At 36.1% G+C, this 20,063-nt stretch overlaps 2 protein-coding genes across 6 annotated transcripts in view; one reads left to right on the forward strand and one right to left on the reverse strand.

The window, feature by feature from the left end:
* Mtrf1 (mitochondrial translation release factor 1) overlaps nucleotides 1-4,997 on the reverse strand; it is a 53,376-nt gene extending 48,379 nt beyond the window's left edge. For 2 of the 3 annotated variants that reach the window (XM_076871928.1, XM_076871927.1), the window contains exon 1: nucleotides 4,832-4,997. The gene's annotated coding sequence lies outside the window, so the exon portion shown is untranslated. The remainder of the gene's footprint in view (nucleotides 1-4,831) is intronic. The other variant, XM_076871925.1, reaches the window with a different exon arrangement.
* The window catches only part of Naa16 (N-alpha-acetyltransferase 16, NatA auxiliary subunit), a 58,293-nt gene continuing 42,878 nt past the window's right edge, over nucleotides 4,649-20,063 (forward strand). For all 3 annotated transcript variants that reach the window (XR_013092855.1, XM_076871922.1, XM_076871924.1), the window contains exons 1-5: nucleotides 4,649-4,931; nucleotides 9,806-9,890; nucleotides 11,528-11,632; nucleotides 14,257-14,414; nucleotides 17,249-17,383. Coding sequence is in view for 2 of the 3 variants with exons in the window: in XM_076871922.1 (XP_076728037.1) it covers nucleotides 4,878-4,931; nucleotides 9,806-9,890; nucleotides 11,528-11,632; nucleotides 14,257-14,414; nucleotides 17,249-17,383 (537 nt within the window). In the remaining variant the exon portion in view is untranslated. The remainder of the gene's footprint in view (nucleotides 4,932-9,805; nucleotides 9,891-11,527; nucleotides 11,633-14,256; nucleotides 14,415-17,248; nucleotides 17,384-20,063) is intronic.

Below are 20,063 nucleotides of genomic sequence, written 5' to 3' on the forward strand. Positions count from 1 at the left end.
CGTCTACTTGGTGTTAATAATGAAAGCTATGACAAGAGGAGAATTTATTAATTCTGTATTTGCTGGTTACAGTAGGTACTCAATGAACATGTTTTATTCCCATTGTTGAGGGAGAACTGTTTAGACAACCTATATTTAGGAGAAGCGGAGTTAATCCAGGACTTAGCAGATAACTAGGAAGAAAGTCAGAAGGAAACCCAGGGTACAATAGAGCTTTGGTGACCTAATGAAGAGAAATTCCTGAAGGAGAGAGTGGCCCACTGTGCTACTTCAAGGTAAAGGATACTGTGGACTAAAAAAATCTTTGAAACTGACCAATCTTAAAATGTATGCTTCATGAGGGAAGATTTTTTAAATTTATTTTTTAGTTATAGTTGGACACATACTTTTATTTTATGTATTTATTTATATGTGGTGCTGAGGATTGAACCCAGGGCCTCCCACATGCTAGGGGAGCACTCTACCCCTGAGCCATAACCCCAGCACCAGGGCAGATATTTTTGACTTGTTGTAGATACTCAATGATAAAAACTGAACAGATGAACTGATGATATTTCAGAAAATACTTTAAGAACACTGTTGGATGAAGAAGCTAAATCTTAAGAAACAAAGTTTTGACAATTTGCATTTTCTCGTCTATTTTCCCCGGGTACTCAGAGTGAACTTTTTAAAAAATAAATTCAATCACATCACTCTCTTGCTGACATGCTTCATTGGATTCCCATTGAACTTGTGATATGGTATGGTTTGGATATGGTTTGTCCCCCAAACATTCACGTACTAGAAGTTTGGTCCTCAATGTAATGGTGTTGAAAGGTATTAGGACCTTTACAAGGTATGACCTAATGGAAGGTGACTGGGTCATGACTCCAGAGTGGATTTGTTCCCCAGAACAAGCAAGTGGATTATTATAGAAGAGCAAAAGAACAAAACTCACTCCTCCCCAGTCTTTTGCTTCCTCTCCCATCCTGTTGACACCTCTCTTATACTAGAGTTCCTGTCGTGTGATACTATCTACCACGAGGCCCTTGCTAGAAGCTGATGCCAGAGCTATGTTTTCGAGCCTGCAGAGTTCTGAGTTAAATAAACCTTTTTCCTTATAAAGTCTCAGGGGTTTTGTTATAGCAACAAAAATGGACTAAAACAGAACAAAACCCAAAACAAATTAACAACAACAACAACAACAACAAAAAAACCCCCAAACAACTTTGCCTGAAATGACAAACCTGGTTTACATTTTTAACCAAACTGCATGCCACTTCCCTTCTCATGCACTATATTCTAGCCACTCTTTGAATGTGAGAATAGAGACAAGTTCTCACCTGCCCCTTTGGTTCCTTGATCATGCCAATCTTGTTCCTACATTAGGGCATTTGTACATGGTTCAATTTGCCTAGAATATGCTGTCCCAGCTTTTTACCTTGATAGCTCTATTCTCATGCTCAGGTTTCTGTTCAGTTGTTACCACCTTCCCAGAGGGTACTTATTCCTGAGAACTTGATTTAAGGAGTCCCTTCCTCAGCCCCCATTGCCCTCACATGACTTCATTTTATTCCCCTCATAGGACTTCTCACTGTCTGGTGTTATCTTGTTTTTTCATTTATGTGTTTATTGTCTATTTCCTCCCACAATATGCAAATTATGAAACAGTAACTGATGAATAAAAGTTCAGGAAGAGCAAAAAGGGAATGGAATGGATAACTCAAGGGAGGAATGAGAGTGCCATTTTTTTTTTCCCCTCAGAAACAAGAGCAAGGAGAGAAGAAGGGAGCAGAAACATCAGAGAATTTGAGTGAAATTTAGTATGAAATCCAGTAAATTGTTTTCCCATCAGTCTTTACACGGCTGAATTGGTTGTGGGAATAGCAGCAAACTTCTTAATTTTACCCTGCCAGCAGATTCTGCAAGATATGTTACGTGCATAGAATGAAGAAAATCCTTTTCCTATTTTTTTTTTTTTTCTCTTTGGATCTACTAGGCTAAACAAATAGAAGAACTGGCCCATATCATGTATGCCAAAATTGCTTTGGGAACTGTGAAGATTTTTTTTTTTAATTTTTAAAATTATTGATGGACTTTTACTTTATTTATTAATTAATTTATATGTGGTGCTGAGAATTGAACCCAGTGCCTCACACATGCCAGGCAAGCACTCTACCACATGAGCCACAACCCCAGCCCTGTGAGGGTTTTTATAGGAAACTATTGCAGCTATAATTTAATGCTGATTCGAATTGAGGTACACCCTGTCTGAAATACCAGGAACGAACAATTGATGGAAGTCCATGATACCTTCAAAGGGGCTTTAGCTTTCTTTTTGAGAAACATAGAATTCATATTTACACAGCATTTAAAAAAAATCATAAGCTTTGAATGACTAAGCATTAAATTCACATAACCTTGTTGTGAAAGAGATTATAATAATGTTATAACTCCATTTTCTGTTGAAAGGTGGAAATAAGATTTTTCTCCAGAGTAAACAGGAAGTCAGTAATAAAATTACAGCAACTGGTTAATATAGGCCTTCTGATTGTGCATACATTACATCTTTTATATACTCTAAGGTTTGGGGCTCACAACTACCAGCAGCACAACTGGTGTTTTATTTTTCATTATCTGACTGCCTTCCTTACCCTCACTCTATATAAGCTACCAAGGTATGCATGCATAGTGTGTGAAAGTGAGGAAAATATTCAATATGAATAATTTATAATTACTCACTTCCCAGTGTTTAGGATTGTAGGTTTCTTTTGTGCTACTGTGCTTCCCTGGAAGTGTGGAGGCGGCATGTTGGGGATCCATCATGGGAAATGGGAGAAGTTGGTAGTGGTGGAAGGCAGCAAAGTACAAATGATGAACCAGCATGAGCTGGCCGATTTAGAGAAGAGGGAGAGTCACAGTGAATAAGGGTGAAGATTTGGCAGGTACCACAGTAAATGGAAACAATGATTTGTAGTGACTAAGGCTGGATGAGGCCCACAGAAAATTTTCATAACAGATAAATATTCCTTGTCTCTAAGATATTTACAGTTAGTACTATGCTTTTTTCCATTTTGTTTTAAAATTTTTGTTGTCATTTTGAAATGAGCCTTGAGGAAAGGCACAGTGGCTTTGAGCTGGCTGATGTATATTATAGAAAAATGACCTATAAGGTCTGGGGATGACGTGACTAGAGCACTGGAGCTTTAGCTTGTCTCAGTTTTAACCCTTTGTTAATAATTAGATTATTACAGAGGATGTAGATAAATTGAGAGCCAGAGAATTTTCAGAAATTAACAATGCCACAGTAATAGGTACTGTGGGTAGGTACTGTGGAAGTGGTTGGGTTGGAGGATACTGTGAGCAAGGACTTCTTTGTATTTGCTGGCTGTTAGGCAGTCCTCAGGTACAACTCAGTCATATTCCCTAAAAGTCCTTCTTGACTTCTTCCTCCCTAATAGCTGGAGTGCCTATTTTCAGTAGAGAAGACATAGGCCTTCTGGATTCTACTTTTTATAATAGTCTCTTCCCTATTTTAAAAGACTCCTATGATGCTTACTTTCTCCCATTTCCAACCAACTCAGACGAGAGAGAAGAAAAATCAAATACCAGCTCAGCACTCATTACGACCTATTAAATGCAATTAAGCATCAATCACTCTATAGTTTCATAAATATGCACAAGTTACCATCCAAGATATCTATTTATGTATTTAATATTTAGATATGCCTTAATACTAAAGTAAGGCTGTAGATGCAGTTATTCGTGTTACAAATGTATATCTGTATTTGTCTAAACACAAACATTACTATCATTATGCTCTTTTTTTTTTTTTTTTAGAGAGAGAGAGAGAGAATTTTTTAATATTTATTTTTCAGTTTTTGGCGGACACAACATCTTTGTTTGTATGTGGTGCTGAGGCTCGAACCCAGGCCCCACGCATGCCAGGCGAGCGCTACCGCTTGAGCCACATCCCCAGCCCTCATTATGCTCTTTTATTTATTGTAGAAAGTATCCCTGAATTCGAAGATCCTGAGTTTGAATCCTGTTTCTATTATTATAATTATTTTATTATTATTCACATGGCTTGTAAGAAGGGAACCAAGGGAAAAGAAGAGGTAGATCTGGAAGATTCATGGCCCCATAAAACCATCATAATTCCCACTGAAAATGGTAGGTGCTCTAAATGGCTGGGAATATTTGTCTGAAGTTTCTTTCACATCAAGTTGCTCACTTCAAGGCCTGCCCATGTGTCCTCACGTAGGCGTGACCATTTTCTAGATCTGCACTGAAAAGAGAAGGCCCCTCTAAATAGGGCGGGGAAGGGAAGGAAAACAAATTTGTCCTACACGCAGGTTCTATTATGTGAAGAGCACGGTTTAAGTTGCTGAGAGAGGAGAAATGTAAAAATATCTGACTCGGGAAAAGCCTACGTTATCTTGGGCCAGAAGCGCAATTCAAGCCAGTGTTTTACGGTTTATGGTGCATGATAAGTCCTAGGCACTCAGTTCTGGTGACCACAGCCTTACGCCAATCAGCCCCAGTCCTCTGCCCTCTCGCCCCCGCCTCCCTGAGCGCTCCGGGGAAGCTGCGCTCTGCGCGTGCGCTCAGCCCCCGGCGTCCGCGCCCGCTTCAGCTCCAGGGGGGCGGGCCCTGGCTGCCATCTTGCAGCGCGCGGGAGCGCTCGCCAGAAACTGTGGCCAGAGTTAGCAAAAGCGTGTCCTGCATAGATTCTTTCCTTTGCCAGTCTGCCAAGCAGCCCCGCCCTGGCTGCCCAGCCCCGAGTCTAGGCTAATGCAGTAACCCGTCTCCTGCGGCCCTACTCAGAGCAGCGACTAGTTCTAGTGCCTACCCCTGGGAAAAGAGACGCCGGACAGCCAGTCTCACCGCCGGCCGCGATGCCAAACGTGCAGCTGCCGCCCAAGGAGAGCAACCTCTTCAAACGCATTTTGGTGAGCGGCCAGAGGGCCCAAGGGCTCCTGCGGTGGGCGGGCGGTGGCGGCGGTGGTGCGGGCCGGGCTCGGTCTCCGCTGCGCTCTTTGTTTACCTCAGAACCCTCGGAGCCCGACTTCCCCGCCCCGCGGCCGACGAGGCCGCCAGGGCCGCTCCGCGCTCCGGCCCTCCTCCTGCAGCGGTGCGGCTCGCCTCGCCCCTGCTGCGCGCTTTCCAGAAACTTCCCGCAGTCCGGGGACAGCGTTGGTCCCCGGGTCCTCTGCGGCGCCTGGATCCTCCCCTGTTTGTTTCCCTGGTCTCCCCCCACCCCGCCCCCGGTCCCGGGATTGTTCCTGGGTGCTTAGTATTTACTCGATGACACTGCACCCCAATACCTGTCAAAGTGGGAGCGGTCAGCTGGTGGGTGGGGACCCTGGTTGATTAAGGTTATGGGAAAATTAAACCCAACTCCCTTTGGGAGAGTGTTATCTTGTTGAGAAGTGAATAGGTGACTCGAACTGCACTTTTAAGTTGTCAGAAACTGGAACAGCTGTTTGCTTTTAACTCGTAAAACCAACTGGTTTTGCACTTGAGAGCATTTATTTTTGTTTCCGAGCAGAAACTTGAACAATGACTCGATAATGACACCGCTGCTAAGCCGTCAAGGGATTTTCCTTGGGCTGTGTGCCCGCGTCCCTGGGCCCTTCATAGTTTTGCAGGTTGCGTCCTTACAGGGAGGAGGGGAGCCTTTGCTTTTCTCAATACACCCTGGAGACTCAATACCTGAAACTAATGTTGTTAATTGATAACTGTCTTTCGTAATCTTGTCTTTTTATCTGAAATCGAGTTGTGTAGTTGCAGAACAAGCGTTTAGATTTTAAGGGTGAATATGTATTGAAAGCATGTGTTGGCTAAATAGCGGTTAGCTGTTGCTCGACTTGACTATAAATAAAATACTAATTATAGAATATTTCCACATATTATCACCGACTGATAAAAATTCGTAGATATTCAAATCCAATAAAAACAACTGTCTTCAGAATGTTAAGAATGATATATAATAGATGGGAAGAAAATTTTAAATCTTAATTTTATATGAGTTTAATGTTGAGCAAACCATCAGAGACAAGTGTAAAAACATAAAAATACTAATGATTAAAGCATGACTGATTGCTTCATTGGGCTTCGTATGTTTATTACTTTTGTTTTTCTTATACCCTTCTATTTTATGCATTGTGAAATTGGAGGAATGAATTTCTTTGCCCCTTCAGATTTAAAAAATTTTTTGTCCAGGAGATCTGAAGCATTAATAAGAGATCATCTTGGATTTAAGGCCATTTGGCATTGTTTCTAAAAGAGGATACTTCTTTTCTCTCTGTATAAGTATTTTCTAGTTCAAATCATGTATCAGCATACAGAAGAAAACATTTCCATGAGTTATTACACTTAGGTTACAAAAAAATAATGATGCTACTGAAGTAACTTTATCACCAATAAATTGGGAAATGTTGGGGAAAACATTTTCTTAACTGGGCATACAAAATGTTTACTATAAAGTTGCATGAATTGGGGAGGAAGCTGAAAAGTAAATGATTTTATCATTGCAATTGCAATAAATGTGGGTAAAATTTTGCTACAACAAATTCCATGGCAAACAAAAATTCCTATTTAAGTTTTATTAATGTAAGCACTAACCAAAGTGCTTTGCCACCAACAGTAATTTTTTTCTATTAGTTATTACTATACTTAAACACGTTCATATAAATTACGCAAATGGCTTATTACATACTTTCTTTGGCTTATATCTGTCATATTCCCTAGACTGGCTGTCAGCATTGCATTGTATTAACTTTGGAGCTATTTCATGCTCTCTTTTATGATAAGACAAATCAAACTCAGGAATGGTAAATGACCAAGTGTCTAAGGTTCTGAGTCAGGTTAATAATAAAGTTGGACCCAGAATATGTCTTTTTTTTTTCTTCTATTAAATGTGCAATAAATAGTTCCTTATTGAACTTAGACTCCTTTACTAGAATACTTGGACTCCAGAGCCAAACTACCTGTATAAGAATTGTGGTTCTGACCCTAGCTTGGTAAGCTCAATAACTATCTCAGATTCTCCATCTAAAATGGAGTATCATGTATCTCATAGGCTTTCAGGACCTTAAATAAAGATTAATTGAGAACTGTGCCTGACACACAGTAAATGTTTCCAGTAAAAGTGTTACTTAACACTTGGTAAGTCAGAAAAAAATATATAATATTTTTCTTTCCTTCTTCCCCAGTGGTTCCTTCTGTGTTTCCCCTCCCCACATTCTTGTCATTTGTCAGGTGAACTCCAAGTCCAACTCAGATTGTTTTTCTACAGTATTTTTAGAATAAGTAATATATTCACATGGTTGAAAATTTAGGTTTCTTTACTATCATTGTATTCCAGAAATTTAGTTTCCTTCCTCAGAGGCAACCAAACTCAATTTAAACATTCTTTTCTATGATAACTTTTAAAATTCACCCTACATTGAACCACTGTTGCAATGATTTAACCATGTCCTTATCTTTTGTATTTTTTAATGTGTGTTTGGGTCTTGGTTTCATTCTTGAAATAGCAAAGACTTTTAATGGAGTGTTCTAATATTTTTCTGTTATCACACATGTTTTGCTTTTGAATTTTCAGTTAAATTCTGTGGCAGTGTTGGTTGATAAGTTTCCTATTTACTAAATGTCTTTTTTCTTTATCTCCTATTAAAGTAAAAATACTCAGATTCTAGAATAGTTTGGCAAAAGAGTAGGTAACAAAAGTATACTTCATGTTTTAAGTGATATAAATTGCCATTTTGCTTTGATTTAGGAGGTTGTATTTATCGAGTATTCCAATTTGTCTAGGTTATGAAGGTGCTATGACAAATGTTTTTATGCTAGACAAGACCACCTCTTTCTTCGAACTTAGGCGATAGTGGGAAACAGATAATAAATAGGCAATGAATAAAGAAAAATTTGAATTAATGAAAGCACTATAAAGAAAAATTTATGTAGTGGTGGAAGGATAGGAGGGTAGCAAATTAGCTAGCATGATCATGTCAATGTGTGAGACTTGTATAATAAGAAATCAGCCATGGGAATATCCCAGAAAGAACATTTCAGGGGAAGGAACACAGTGTAGAAGCCCTAAAGTGGGGTTAAGCTCATCATCCTGAGTGATAGAACATCCAGTCTTTTTGAATAGCATAAGTGAGGGAGAATGAAAGAGATGACATGTTCTCTTGATCAGTGCATTGATCACTTAGCCTGAACTGGTAGCATTTAGGAATAAAGATGTTGCTTATGCTTGTGTTGGGCTAGTGATGGTCTTTGGAGCTAGACCAGAGTTTTCAGCTAAGTTGAACTACTTATAAATAAGTTTTTGCATTCTCAAGTTTCAGTTTCCACATTTGCAAAGTAGAAGTAATGATACCTACCTTAAGGAATTGTTATAAGAACTAAGATGACAGACTAAAGATAAGTGCTGACAAGAATATGGAGAAGAGTAAGTACCCTTGGACATTGTTGGTGGGGATGTAAATTAGTACAGCCATCTTGGAAAACAGTATGGAGGCTCCTCACAAAATATCCAAAGGAAATGAAATCGGTGTGACAGAGATATTTATCTTCGTATGCTCATTGCAGCCCTGTTCACAACAGCTAATGGAAACAACCTAAGTGTCCATGAACTAATGAATGGGTAAAGAAAATGTGGTACATATTCACAATAGAGTATTATTCAGTCATTAAAAAAAAGAACAAAATCCTGACATTTTCAGCAGCATGGGTAGAAGTGGAGATAATCATTAAGTGAAATAAGCCATGTACAGAAAGACATATTACTCATGTGAATAATATTGAAAAAGTTGATCTCATATAAGTTGAGTAGAATGGTAGTTACCAGAGGTCAGTGAGAATGGTGGGGGCACGGAATGAGTAATGGCTGAACAGTGGGTACCAAGTTATAATTAGAGAAGAGCAGGAAATTCTGGTATGCTGCTATAGAGTAGTTTGACTGTAAATAATAATAATATACTGTGGATTTCAAAAAGCTAGAAGAACGGATTTTCATTCATAAGGAAATGATAAATATTTGAGTAGGTAAATGTTTAGCCTAATTTAAGCATTTTGCAATGTATGTAATATTGAAACATTTGATGGTATCCCATTACTAAATATAATCTTTATGTATGACTTAAAACACAAATAAAGCTGGGTGTGGTAATGCATGCCTGTAATCCCAGTGGCTCAGGAGGATAAGGCAGGAAGATCTTGAGTTCAAAGCCAGCCTTAGCAATTTAGCGAGGCCCTAAACAATTTAGCAAGACCCTGTCTCAAAATAAAATATAAAAAGGGCTGAGGATATAGCTCAATGATTAAGTGTCCCTGGATTCAATCTCTTGTACCAAAAAAAAAAAAAAGAGAGAGAGAAAGCATTAAGATATGCCAAGTTTTGTACAGATACATAGTAATAACTCAATAAATGTCATTTTTAAATGTGTGTTTTGGTTCTTGGTTTCATTCTTGAAATAGCAAAGACTTTTAATGGAGTGTTCTAATATTTTTCTGTTATCACACATGTTTTGTTTTTGAATTTTCAGTTAAATTCTGTGGCAGTGTTGGTTGATAAATTTCCTATTTACTAAATGTCTTTTTTCTTTATCTCCTATTAAAGTAAAAATACTCAGATTCTAGAACAGTTTGGCAAAGAGTAGGTAACAAAAGTACACTTCATGTTTTAAGTGATATAAATTGATTACAAGTCTTGTTTTAGACCTTATTTTGGATCTTGAATTTAGAATTTATATGATGCAATGAAAAGGTGCTTTATTATGCATTCATTTATAAAATAATTTTTGTTCATATTTCTTTGCAGAAATGTTATGAACAGAAGCAGTACAAAAATTGCCTCAAGTTTTGCAAGATGATTCTTTCGAACCCCAAATTTGCTGAACATGGAGGTATTGTCTGTTGAGAGATTGCCCTAGAGATATTTGATTCCAAAATCAGATAGGATACTTAAAAATGAAAGAGTACTTACCATATTCCAAGGCCTTGCAGTTCTCTATTGAGTTTATTTTTAGCTATGCTTCATATAAGTCTTACTCTAGACTACTTTATTATGCTTCAGTGTTTGTAGTATCTTTAGGTGAGATGTATTGGGAAAATTGGATGAGGTAATTAACAGGCTGAATATCCCTTATCTGAAATGCTTGAGACCAGACTATTTTAGATTTCAGAGTTTTTGAGAGTTTGGAATTTTGCATAGACTACAAGTGAATATACCTTATCCAAAAATCTGAAATCTAAAAGTTGTGGAATACATGTTGAATCTGTGGGTGATCAGAAAACTTTGACTTTTGAGTTTTTTGTATTAGGGATGCTCAACCTGTTCAAGTTATAGGCCTGATTTTTGAATAGAATTTGTTTAGACCTTGATTTTCTGTATATAAAACTAGGACAATATTTATAATACAGAAGTAGTGTGAAGATAGTCACATGTGTTTTATTCTTTGGCAGATGTGCTTTTATATATCTGCTGACCTTTTATATAAATATGGTACTGTTGATCTACCATTAGATTGTGTATATTGTATTGTTTTTCCAGCACTGGTGTTTGCTTCATCCATTTTCAGTGTTTTTCAAAGAATCTGGGTAGTCAAAAAAATAGGATTCTATGTCATAGCAAAACTAGTTGAGGTCTCTGAACAACAGAAGGAATTCTTGAAAATACTTTATTGGGAAAATAAGCTGACCCTTGCTTACTTTTGTAGTAATGTTGAAGGAAATGAATCTTCCATTTTATGGAATTTTTGAAATTTAAAACTTAGTTTTAAGCTTTTTAGCTATGGTACCTTTATCAAAATGGAGTCTCTGGAAAAGTTCAATATGTAAGAGAGATGAGAGATGTTTGGTTATTGGGGTCTGGGCAGCTGGATCACTGAGTTCTGAAAATTCCAAAATCTATGGAGCTCAGTTTGAAAACCGCTGTTTTTGTCTATTCCCTTCTGTGGATTATTGAGAGATTATTTTATTCTAAACAATCTTTATTTATTAACTTGCTAACTTATTCACTCCTGTAGTCCCTATGTTCTTGAAATTCAAGCTGATGTTAATTAGCTAAGAATTAGTTGAAATTCTGTTCCAATATTGAATATATTATTTAAGTTCTGTCTATCTCTTTATTAGGTAGATTCATTGTTTTGTGACATGTAAATTAAATGATGATTGGCTAGAATTGATCTAATTGTGGAATAGTGAGTTGTAATACATTTAATTCAGTAGGACTTAAGAGTCTGCTTTGTTGATTTTTTTCTATAGGATATCAACATTTTCTATAGTTTTGAAAGGACAGAAAGCATTTGAACAACTTAATTATAACCTAAGGAATTTTTAGAAAAGGATTTGGACTAAACTTTAAGAAAATACTTAAGTGTAGTTTTATTTTTTTGTATTTGTAGAAAAATTCTGAGATTAAAAAGATGACTAGTGTAAGCATTAAAGCAGTACCAATCCTTCAGTTTTCAAATATTAAAATAGTGCTAAGAGAATAATTTGAATATTTCATGTGTAAATAGAGGTTAACATTATTTTTCAGAGACTTTGGCTATGAAAGGATTAACATTGAACTGTTTAGGAAAAAAAGAAGAAGCATATGAATTTGTTCGTAAAGGACTTCGTAATGATGTCAAGAGTCATGTCTGTATCCTTTTATAGTAATATAGTTTATTTTACTTATTTATTTTTTCTATTAATTCAAACTAAAAAACCTTTAGTATGAAAACTTTTAAATCTACATAGAAGAGAATCCAGTGAAGTCTTTGTAACCATTACTCATCTCTAATAATTACTGACATTTTGTAATTACTAGTTTCATCAGTTTCCTACCCCTTGTTTGTTTATTGGTGTATTTTAAAGAATCCCTATAAAGTGTGTATGTGCATATTTACTTTTTAAAACAGGTTTGGCTTTGGGTGTGCTTACTAGTAGAATACTTGTATAGCATGCATCTCCATGTGCTTACTCTACCTAGTATCCTAAAATCATTTATGTCCAGAATGAAATTCTCACTTTCTTGTGTGAGGGAACCATCATTTCTTTTTTTTAGTTGTTGGTGGACCTTTATTTTATTTATTTATACGGTGCTGAGAATGCAACCCAGTGCCTCACACATGCTCTACTGCTGAGCCCGAGACCCAGCCCCAGGGACTACCAACTCTTAACAGTTCTTTTTATAACATTTAAAAATTTTTTTCTTTGTAGTTGTAGATGGACAGAATGCCTTTATTTTATTTATTTATTTTTTATGTGGTGCTGAGGATCGAACCCAGTGTCTTATGCATGCTAGGCAAGTGTTGTGCTGCTGAGCCCCAACCCCAGCCCTTAACAGTTCATTTTAAATAAATTCTTCATTTACTTCTTTCTTTTGCCCTCCTACTGCCATGTAACACTTACACCTTACACCTAGAGGTTGGACTCTGTTGAAATTGATAATGCACATTCTTTAAGGTGTGTATATAGGTGTGTTTTTTTTTTTAAATTTTTTTTTGTAGTTGTAGATGGACAGAATGCGTTTATTTTATTTGTTTATTTCTACGTAGTGCTGAGGATTGAACCCAGTGCCTCATGCATGCTAGGCAAGCACTCTGCCACTGAGTTACAGCTCCAGCCCCAGGTGTGTTTTTTTTTTTTTTTTTTCAGCTGGGTGTTGTAGGAGTTAAATCAGTTGTCTTTAGGAGTAAGGCATGAAATTTAAGAGTACTGGAAAACAAACAAGCAATCATCCCTTCCTTCAGTGTTATTTATTTAATATCAAGAAAGACACTATATTGGTTATTTACTTGGTTTCTGTTGACGCACAGGGACATAGCTGTTACTTTACTGAAATATTTTTGTTTTAATTTTTTGGTACTGGGAATGGAACCCAGGGGTGCTCCACTACTGAGCTATAACCCTACCCCCCCATTTAATGTTGATATTCTACATATTTTATTACTTTAATTTTTAGCTATCTTGAAAAATGTATATTTTCACTGATCTAAGAAAAGAGAATGTAAATTAGGAAATTCACAAATATCAAGGACATACACATGTATAGTATTTTATGATTTAAAAGTATACAGAAATGTGTAGTTTTTTAAATATTCATTTATTTTAATTAGGTATATAGAAAGCGGAATGCATTTTGATTCATTGTACACAATTGCAGCACAACTTTTCATTTATCTGATTGCCTATCCCGTTTTATTTATTATTTGGAGGCAGGATCTCTCTAAGTTGCCCTTGCTGGCTTTGATGTTGTGATTCCCTTAACTTCAACCTCTTGAGTAGCTGGAATGATAGGCTTGTTTCACAATGCCTGGCTACTTCACTGAATCTTTACAATTGTAGTTTTCTTTAGATAGTATTCCAATATATTTTTTAAAAAGATATTTTTAAAAAATGGATCATTGAAAATGATTTTCATTTCTTTTGCCTATGTATATTTTTATTCACAGTCTTTTTACTTAGTGCTCTTATATCTTAAATTTTACGTTACAATCTCACTTAGCAACTAATATTGAACATGAATAGACTTACTAGTGTTTTCACATATTTAGCTTAGTGTTCTTCCAAAATACTAAATACTTGTTTTTCTATCCCAGTGCCTACTCCAGAGTGAAGAGAGAGGGCATGTAAGTATGATAGTTGTTGGGTTTTTTGGCTCCAAGATCTGTTAAGACTTTAATTTGGGAGAAGTACTTAATTTTTGTGGTCTTTATTATCACTAGTGAACTTAGAGATATTTTAGATATTTTACATATTTAGAATTCATTGAATGTAAACTTGTTTTAAAAGATAATTGCATTCTGGGGCCATGACTCAGTGGTAGAATGCATATCTAGCATGTATGAGGCATCCCTAGAAACACAAATAAATACATAAAATAAAATAAAAATTAAATCTTTTTGAAAAAAAGATAATTGTGATTTTTGTGTAAGTAAATTTTGAGGCTACTGGGATAAAAAAAAAAGTGAGGGAATAGAGGTAGAAAAATGTAAAGAACTTTTGCTAAGAAGTTTCTAAAGTTAGGTAAAAGTTGTAGAAAGTTTCAAGTACATAGAAAAATGAAGAGGATTGAATAATGATCTTCTGTGTGCCTGTCACTCAGTTTCAACAATTCAACAATTGTCAGTCAAGTTTTCTCTGGTTTCATCTTCATCACCCCTCATTGTTCCCTTTACTCTGATCCTAGATCATTCTGAAACAAATCTTAGATAAAATATCATTTTGTTAACATTTTATATTCCAGTTTCTGTGAATGTCTCTATTTCCTTAACTTAATAGGTTGGCATGTATATGGGCTCCTGCAGCGTTCCGATAAGAAATATGATGAAGCTATTAAGTGTTACCGAAATGCCCTCAAGTTAGATAAAGATAATTTGCAAATTTTGAGGGATCTTTCTCTGTTGCAGATCCAAATGAGAGATCTTGAAGGTTACCGAGTAAGTACTTTAGTTTTAAATGTACATTTTTTTAAAACCACAGATTAAATTTAAAAGAATGCGAATTCAGAATGTGGTGAGCATAAGCCAATATTGTGTATGATTGATTGATTAGAATCTACGGCAGAAGGGGAACTCAGTTGGGACCTTCCTGCAATAGTAATTATGAAACTTTATACCTGAGCATCAAATAAGGATAAATGATTTATTCATTTAATGCTTTTTTTAAAAGAATGTCTCATGTGCAAATGCTACACTTTTGTGAGTTTGATATTCTACTTTTGTAATTGAAATTAAATGTATAGATTTGTTAGCTTTATTATAAGTTAGTACATATAAAATAACTTGAGAAGGATTGCAATAAGTCAGTCTTTCTGTAGTTTAGACCTCTTCAGACAATCTTCAGCTCTGCTGGGCATCTCCACATGCTTACACCACATAGTATCCTAAAATCAGTATGTCAGAATGAAATTCTCACTTTATTATATGAAGGAACCATCAACTCTTAACAGTTCTTTTTAAATAAATTCATATACTTCTTTCTTTTGCCCTCCAACTGCCATGTAAAGCTCAGACCCAAACCTAGATTTTTGCAGCAGTTGCAAGGACTCTGTTGAATTTCATAATGCACCATTCTTTAAGGTGTGTGTATAGGTGTGTTTTTCTTCAGTGTGTAACCTGGGTGTGGTGGAAGTTAAATCAGTTATCTTTAGGAATTTAAGAATATTGGCAAGGCAGTGGTTGTTAAACTAAATTGTGAAATAATTTAAGAGAATTATCGTGAAATAAGTTAAAAAGGAACTGGTGGTGAAAGCGAAAGATGTGGGGAACTTTAGTGGTATTAAATAACAAAGGTAGAAATGTCACCACAGGAGAGCATTGGCAGGATAGGAACTATGGTTAGAGTTTGATATGTGGATTTATAATTTCTGAGTGGCATATGAATGTTTAGGGTGTGGTTGTGAAAGTGGTTCCCTGGAGCAGGGTGGAGAAGGAGATGATTAAAGATGAGGAAATCTTGGAACTAAAATGATAGGTTATTGGGTAGGTGACCCACATTGTGTTGCATTTTCCCAGGCTAATGGCAGAATTTGACAGAGAATAAAACCACCCAGACTTAAGAAATAAGAGTGACAGAGAAGTAACAATGAAAATAAGGGATAGAGTGATTTAACTTAATGTCATATGTTAAAGGCAACAAGACACATATGAGGGCAGAGTCTGAGGAGTTTTGTCAAATTTTTTTTTTTAAGGGGCTGGGGTTGTGGCTCAGAGGTAGAGCACTCGCCTAATATGTGTGAGGCACTGGGTTCAATCCTCAGCACCACATAAAAATAAACGAAGATATTGTGTCCGCCTATAATAAAAAATAAATATTAAAAAAATTCTTTTTAAAATAAAGAATCTGAAGGGGATCCCTGTGTGGATGGATTCACTTGGCACTCTTTTCAACCATCTAACAACAGAGTTGTGGAAACTAAATGTGGCATTTTTCCTATTCCTTTGCAATTATTGTTCTTCATGTGACCTGTTTCTCCAAGCAGTGGCATTTGTCTAAAACTTGGAGAAACCATTTGACCCAGCTATTGCCCTTCTCGGACTATTCCCTGAAGACCTTAAAAGAGCGTACTACAGGGATACTGCCACATTGATATTCATAGCAGCACAATTCACAATAGCTACACTGTGGAACCAACCCAGATGCCCTTCAATAGATGAATGGATAAAAAAAATGTGGCATTTATACACCATGGAGTATTACGCAGCACTAAAAAATGACAAAATCATGGAATTTGCAGGGAAATGGATGGCACTAGAGCAGATTATGCTAAGTGAAGCTAGCCAATCCCTAAAAAACAAATGCCAAATGTCTTCTTTGGTATAATGAGAGCAACTAAGAACAGAGCAGGGAGGAAGAGCAGGAGGAAAAGATTAACATTAAACAGAGACATGAGGTGGGAGGGAAAGGGAGAGAAAAGGGAAATTGCATGGAAATGGAAGGAGACCCTCATTGTTATACAAAATTACATATAAGAGGTTGTGAGGGGAATGGGAAAATAAACAAGGAGAAAAATGAATTACAGTAGATGGGGTAGAGAGAGAAGATGGGAGAGGAGGGGAGGGAGGATAGTAGAGGATAGGAAAGGTAGCAGAATACAACAGTTACTAATATGGCATTATGTAAAAATGTGGATGTGTAACCGATGTGATTCTGCAATCTGTATTTGGGGTAAAAATGGGAGTTCATAACCCACTTGAATCTAATGTATGAAATATGATATGTCAAGAGCTTTGTAATGTTTTGAACAACCAATACAAAAAAAAAACTTGGAGAAATGAACTTGAAGTTATGGGTTTATGTAGGGAGACTGAATTTCTGCTAGGGTAGATACCTCTTCTGGGCCAAATATGGTGGAATTTCTGGTGTTTTGTCCCTAAATAGTATAGGACTTGCGCTGTATTACAGTAGCATTGGGTGTATTTCTGTTATGAGAGTCCAGTCAGTGATTGTTTCTCTGGCTTTATCCATCCTATTTTTGGACTCAAATTTAACAATGTAAATATATTGTAATTTCAGATGTTTTAAAAATATCTGTTATAATAAACTACCTTCGTTTCTCTTAGAAAATGTTTTGTCAGAGGAAAATTTTGTCATACAAAGGTAAGAAAGTTTTCAGTGACAGCTTTACTCTTATTCTGGAACTGGCGTTTGTTGATTCAGTTCATTAGAAAGGTGTTAAAAGTATTAGATCTTTTCTTAAGGCTCTGATGAAATATAAACATTTTAGAGAAGGTTAAAAAGAGCTAAAACGACAACAAAATTTTTTTTGAAGGAGACAAGATACCAGCTTCTTCAGTTGCGCCCAACACAGCGTGCTTCCTGGATTGGATATGCCATTGCATACCATTTGCTGAAGGATTATGATATGGCACTAAAACTACTGGAAGAATTTAGACAAACTCAGCAAGTAAGAGCTTCATTTTAATATATTTTCATACCTTCCACAACTGAAAAAGAGACTTCTAAATTGCCCTGCTCCCAAATTTGAAACCTATGGAAAAACTTGAAAAATTTTCTGACATAGTTGGAAAAATTTTAAATGTAAAATTCTTAAAACAAATAATATAAAAAGTCTTATGCTATAATGCCAACGTATCCAAATGATAAAGAAAATATGTGAAGATGAAAATAGTTGTAGAATTGTTACTCTGTTATGTATTATTTATGTGGCAAGATTTGTAGCTCAGTGGTTGAGTGCCTGCTTAGTGGGCTCAAAGCCCTGTGTTTGATCTCCAACAACCCAAACCCCAAAGCATGCATATATATGTGTATATATATTTGTGTGTGTGTGTGTGTGTATATATATATATGCACATATTTACATACATACAGTCATGCATTTTTTGTTTTATATATAAATGCGTCCTAATATATTTATATATAAATTAGAAAAATACAAAAGCATGTACTATATATCATTAGAGAAATGAAATGTTAACATTTTGCATAATTGCTCCAGATTTCATTAAAAAAGAAGTTACAGAAATAGGTAAGTGCCTTTCATATGCTTCTCCAGTGGTAACCACTATTCTGAAATTGTTGTACATTATTCTTTGTCATGTTTATTTTATACATAAATCTATAAAAGATACAAACTAGCCACGTGTGGTGGCATGGGCGGGCCTCTGGAGACTGAAGCAAGAGGATGAGAGTTCAGAGCCAGCTCCGGCAACTCATCAAGTCCCTAAGCAACTCAGTGAGACCCTGTCTCTAAATAAAATATAAAATAGGGCTGGAGATGTGGCTCAGTGGTTCAGTGCCCCTGAGTTCAATCCTTGGTACCCAAAAAAACCCCAAAAAACAAAAAACCAAAACTTTTTTTTTTATGTATTTAAAATATAGGGCTGGAGTTATAGCTCAATGGTAGAGTGCTTGCATAGCACCTGTGAGGCACTGGTACAATCCTAAGCACTGCATAAAAATAAATGAATAAAATAAAGACATTGTGTCCATCCACAACTAAAAAATTATTTAAAAAATATGTGAATAATGCAGTTTTTTTCATTCAACGTTTTTAAAGACATATCCATGTTAATACATGTAGGCCTACTTTATCCACTTTTAATTACTGTTTGGTATTCCATTAGATAAATAGTGCTATGGTGAATATCCCTTGTCTACTGTTTCATTGGCCATATTTGTAAGTTTGTCATTAGTGTAAAACTGAAGCTGGAATTGAAGAGTTTTAGCTCTTTGCATATCTTCAGCTTTGCTAGACCTTGTATTGTCACACTCTGAAGTAGCTCTGTTTATTAATTTTGCTATTATGGGAGAGCTGTACCACTGAGTTACGTCCCTCGCCCTTTTGATTTTTATTTTGAGATAGGGTCTTGCTAAGTTACTGAGGCTCCTGGTTCAGCTTCCCTGTAGCTGGGATTAAGTGTATGTGCCACAGCCCTTGCCAGCTTTACTAATTTAAATGCCCACTAACAGTGTTTTATGGTTTTTTGTTTTCCTGCATCTTTATTGACACTTGGTGTCAGCTTTTTATTAGTCTTTACCAACCTTGTGGGAATGAAGTTTATTTCCCATTTTTCTTTTGTGTTATTTTGATTATTAACAAGGTTAAAGGATATTAGGGCAAGGGATACTGGTCTATAGTTTTCTTTTGATGACTGTCTGGTTTTGGTATTAGTATGTACTGGCCTTATGGGATAAGTTGGTAAGTATTCCCTCCTGTTTTATTTTTTGAATGTATTTGTAAGGATTGTTGTTAATTCTTCTGTAAACATTTGGTAGAATTCATCTGTGATACTCTCTAGTTCTGACCTTTTCTTTGAGGAAAGTTAATTGATTACTTATTCTTGTTATGTGTCTATTCACATTTTTTTAAATTTCTTCTTGAATCAGTTTTAGTGATTTATGCTTTTCTAGAATTTAGTCCATTTTATCTAGGTATCTAATTTGTTACCATGAAATTTTTATTGTATATATATTTCATAGTGGTAACACCCTTTCTTTCATTCCTTATTTTAGTAATTAGTCTTCTCTCTTTTTTTTCTTGGTCATTCTAGCTAAAGTTTATTGATTTTGTTGATCTTGTCAAAGAACCAACTTGTACTTTTGTTGATTTTTCTCTGTGGTTATGTTGGGGCATTCCTTCAACATTCAACTTGGAGAGTTTACAACATTGCCTTTGCTTTCACTTCCTGCTTGTGCAGAATCTAAAGATCAGGAAGAGGTGAGCACTTCAGGACTTCTCAGCTCTTTCCTAAGCATATGCACATGCCATGTGTGTATATGGATTCTTGGAGATATTACAGAGTCAGATTCCCTATGGACGGCACCTCATTCCTAGCTTGTCCTTCAAGGTTTTTGGATACCATCTTTTTTTTTTTTTTTTTTTTTGTCTGTCATTCATTGCTTCAGATACTATAAAGGTGAAACACTTATCCATAATTGTTTTTAACAAACATCTCCCCACTTCCAAGGTTTTTGCTCTGATCAAGCTTTGAATGTGTGGTCTTCTAGGGAATCATTGGATCTTTGTGATTCTTTGGAGATGAGGCTTTGAAAGAGATCCAGCTTCTTCCCTCTTTTTGCTCTGGGGGCTGCCAAACTGCTTCAGAAATGCAGGCTTTTATTTT

This window comes from Callospermophilus lateralis, chromosome 12, assembly GCF_048772815.1.
Source record: "Callospermophilus lateralis isolate mCalLat2 chromosome 12, mCalLat2.hap1, whole genome shotgun sequence".
Taxonomy (NCBI): Eukaryota; Metazoa; Chordata; class Mammalia; order Rodentia; family Sciuridae; genus Callospermophilus; species Callospermophilus lateralis.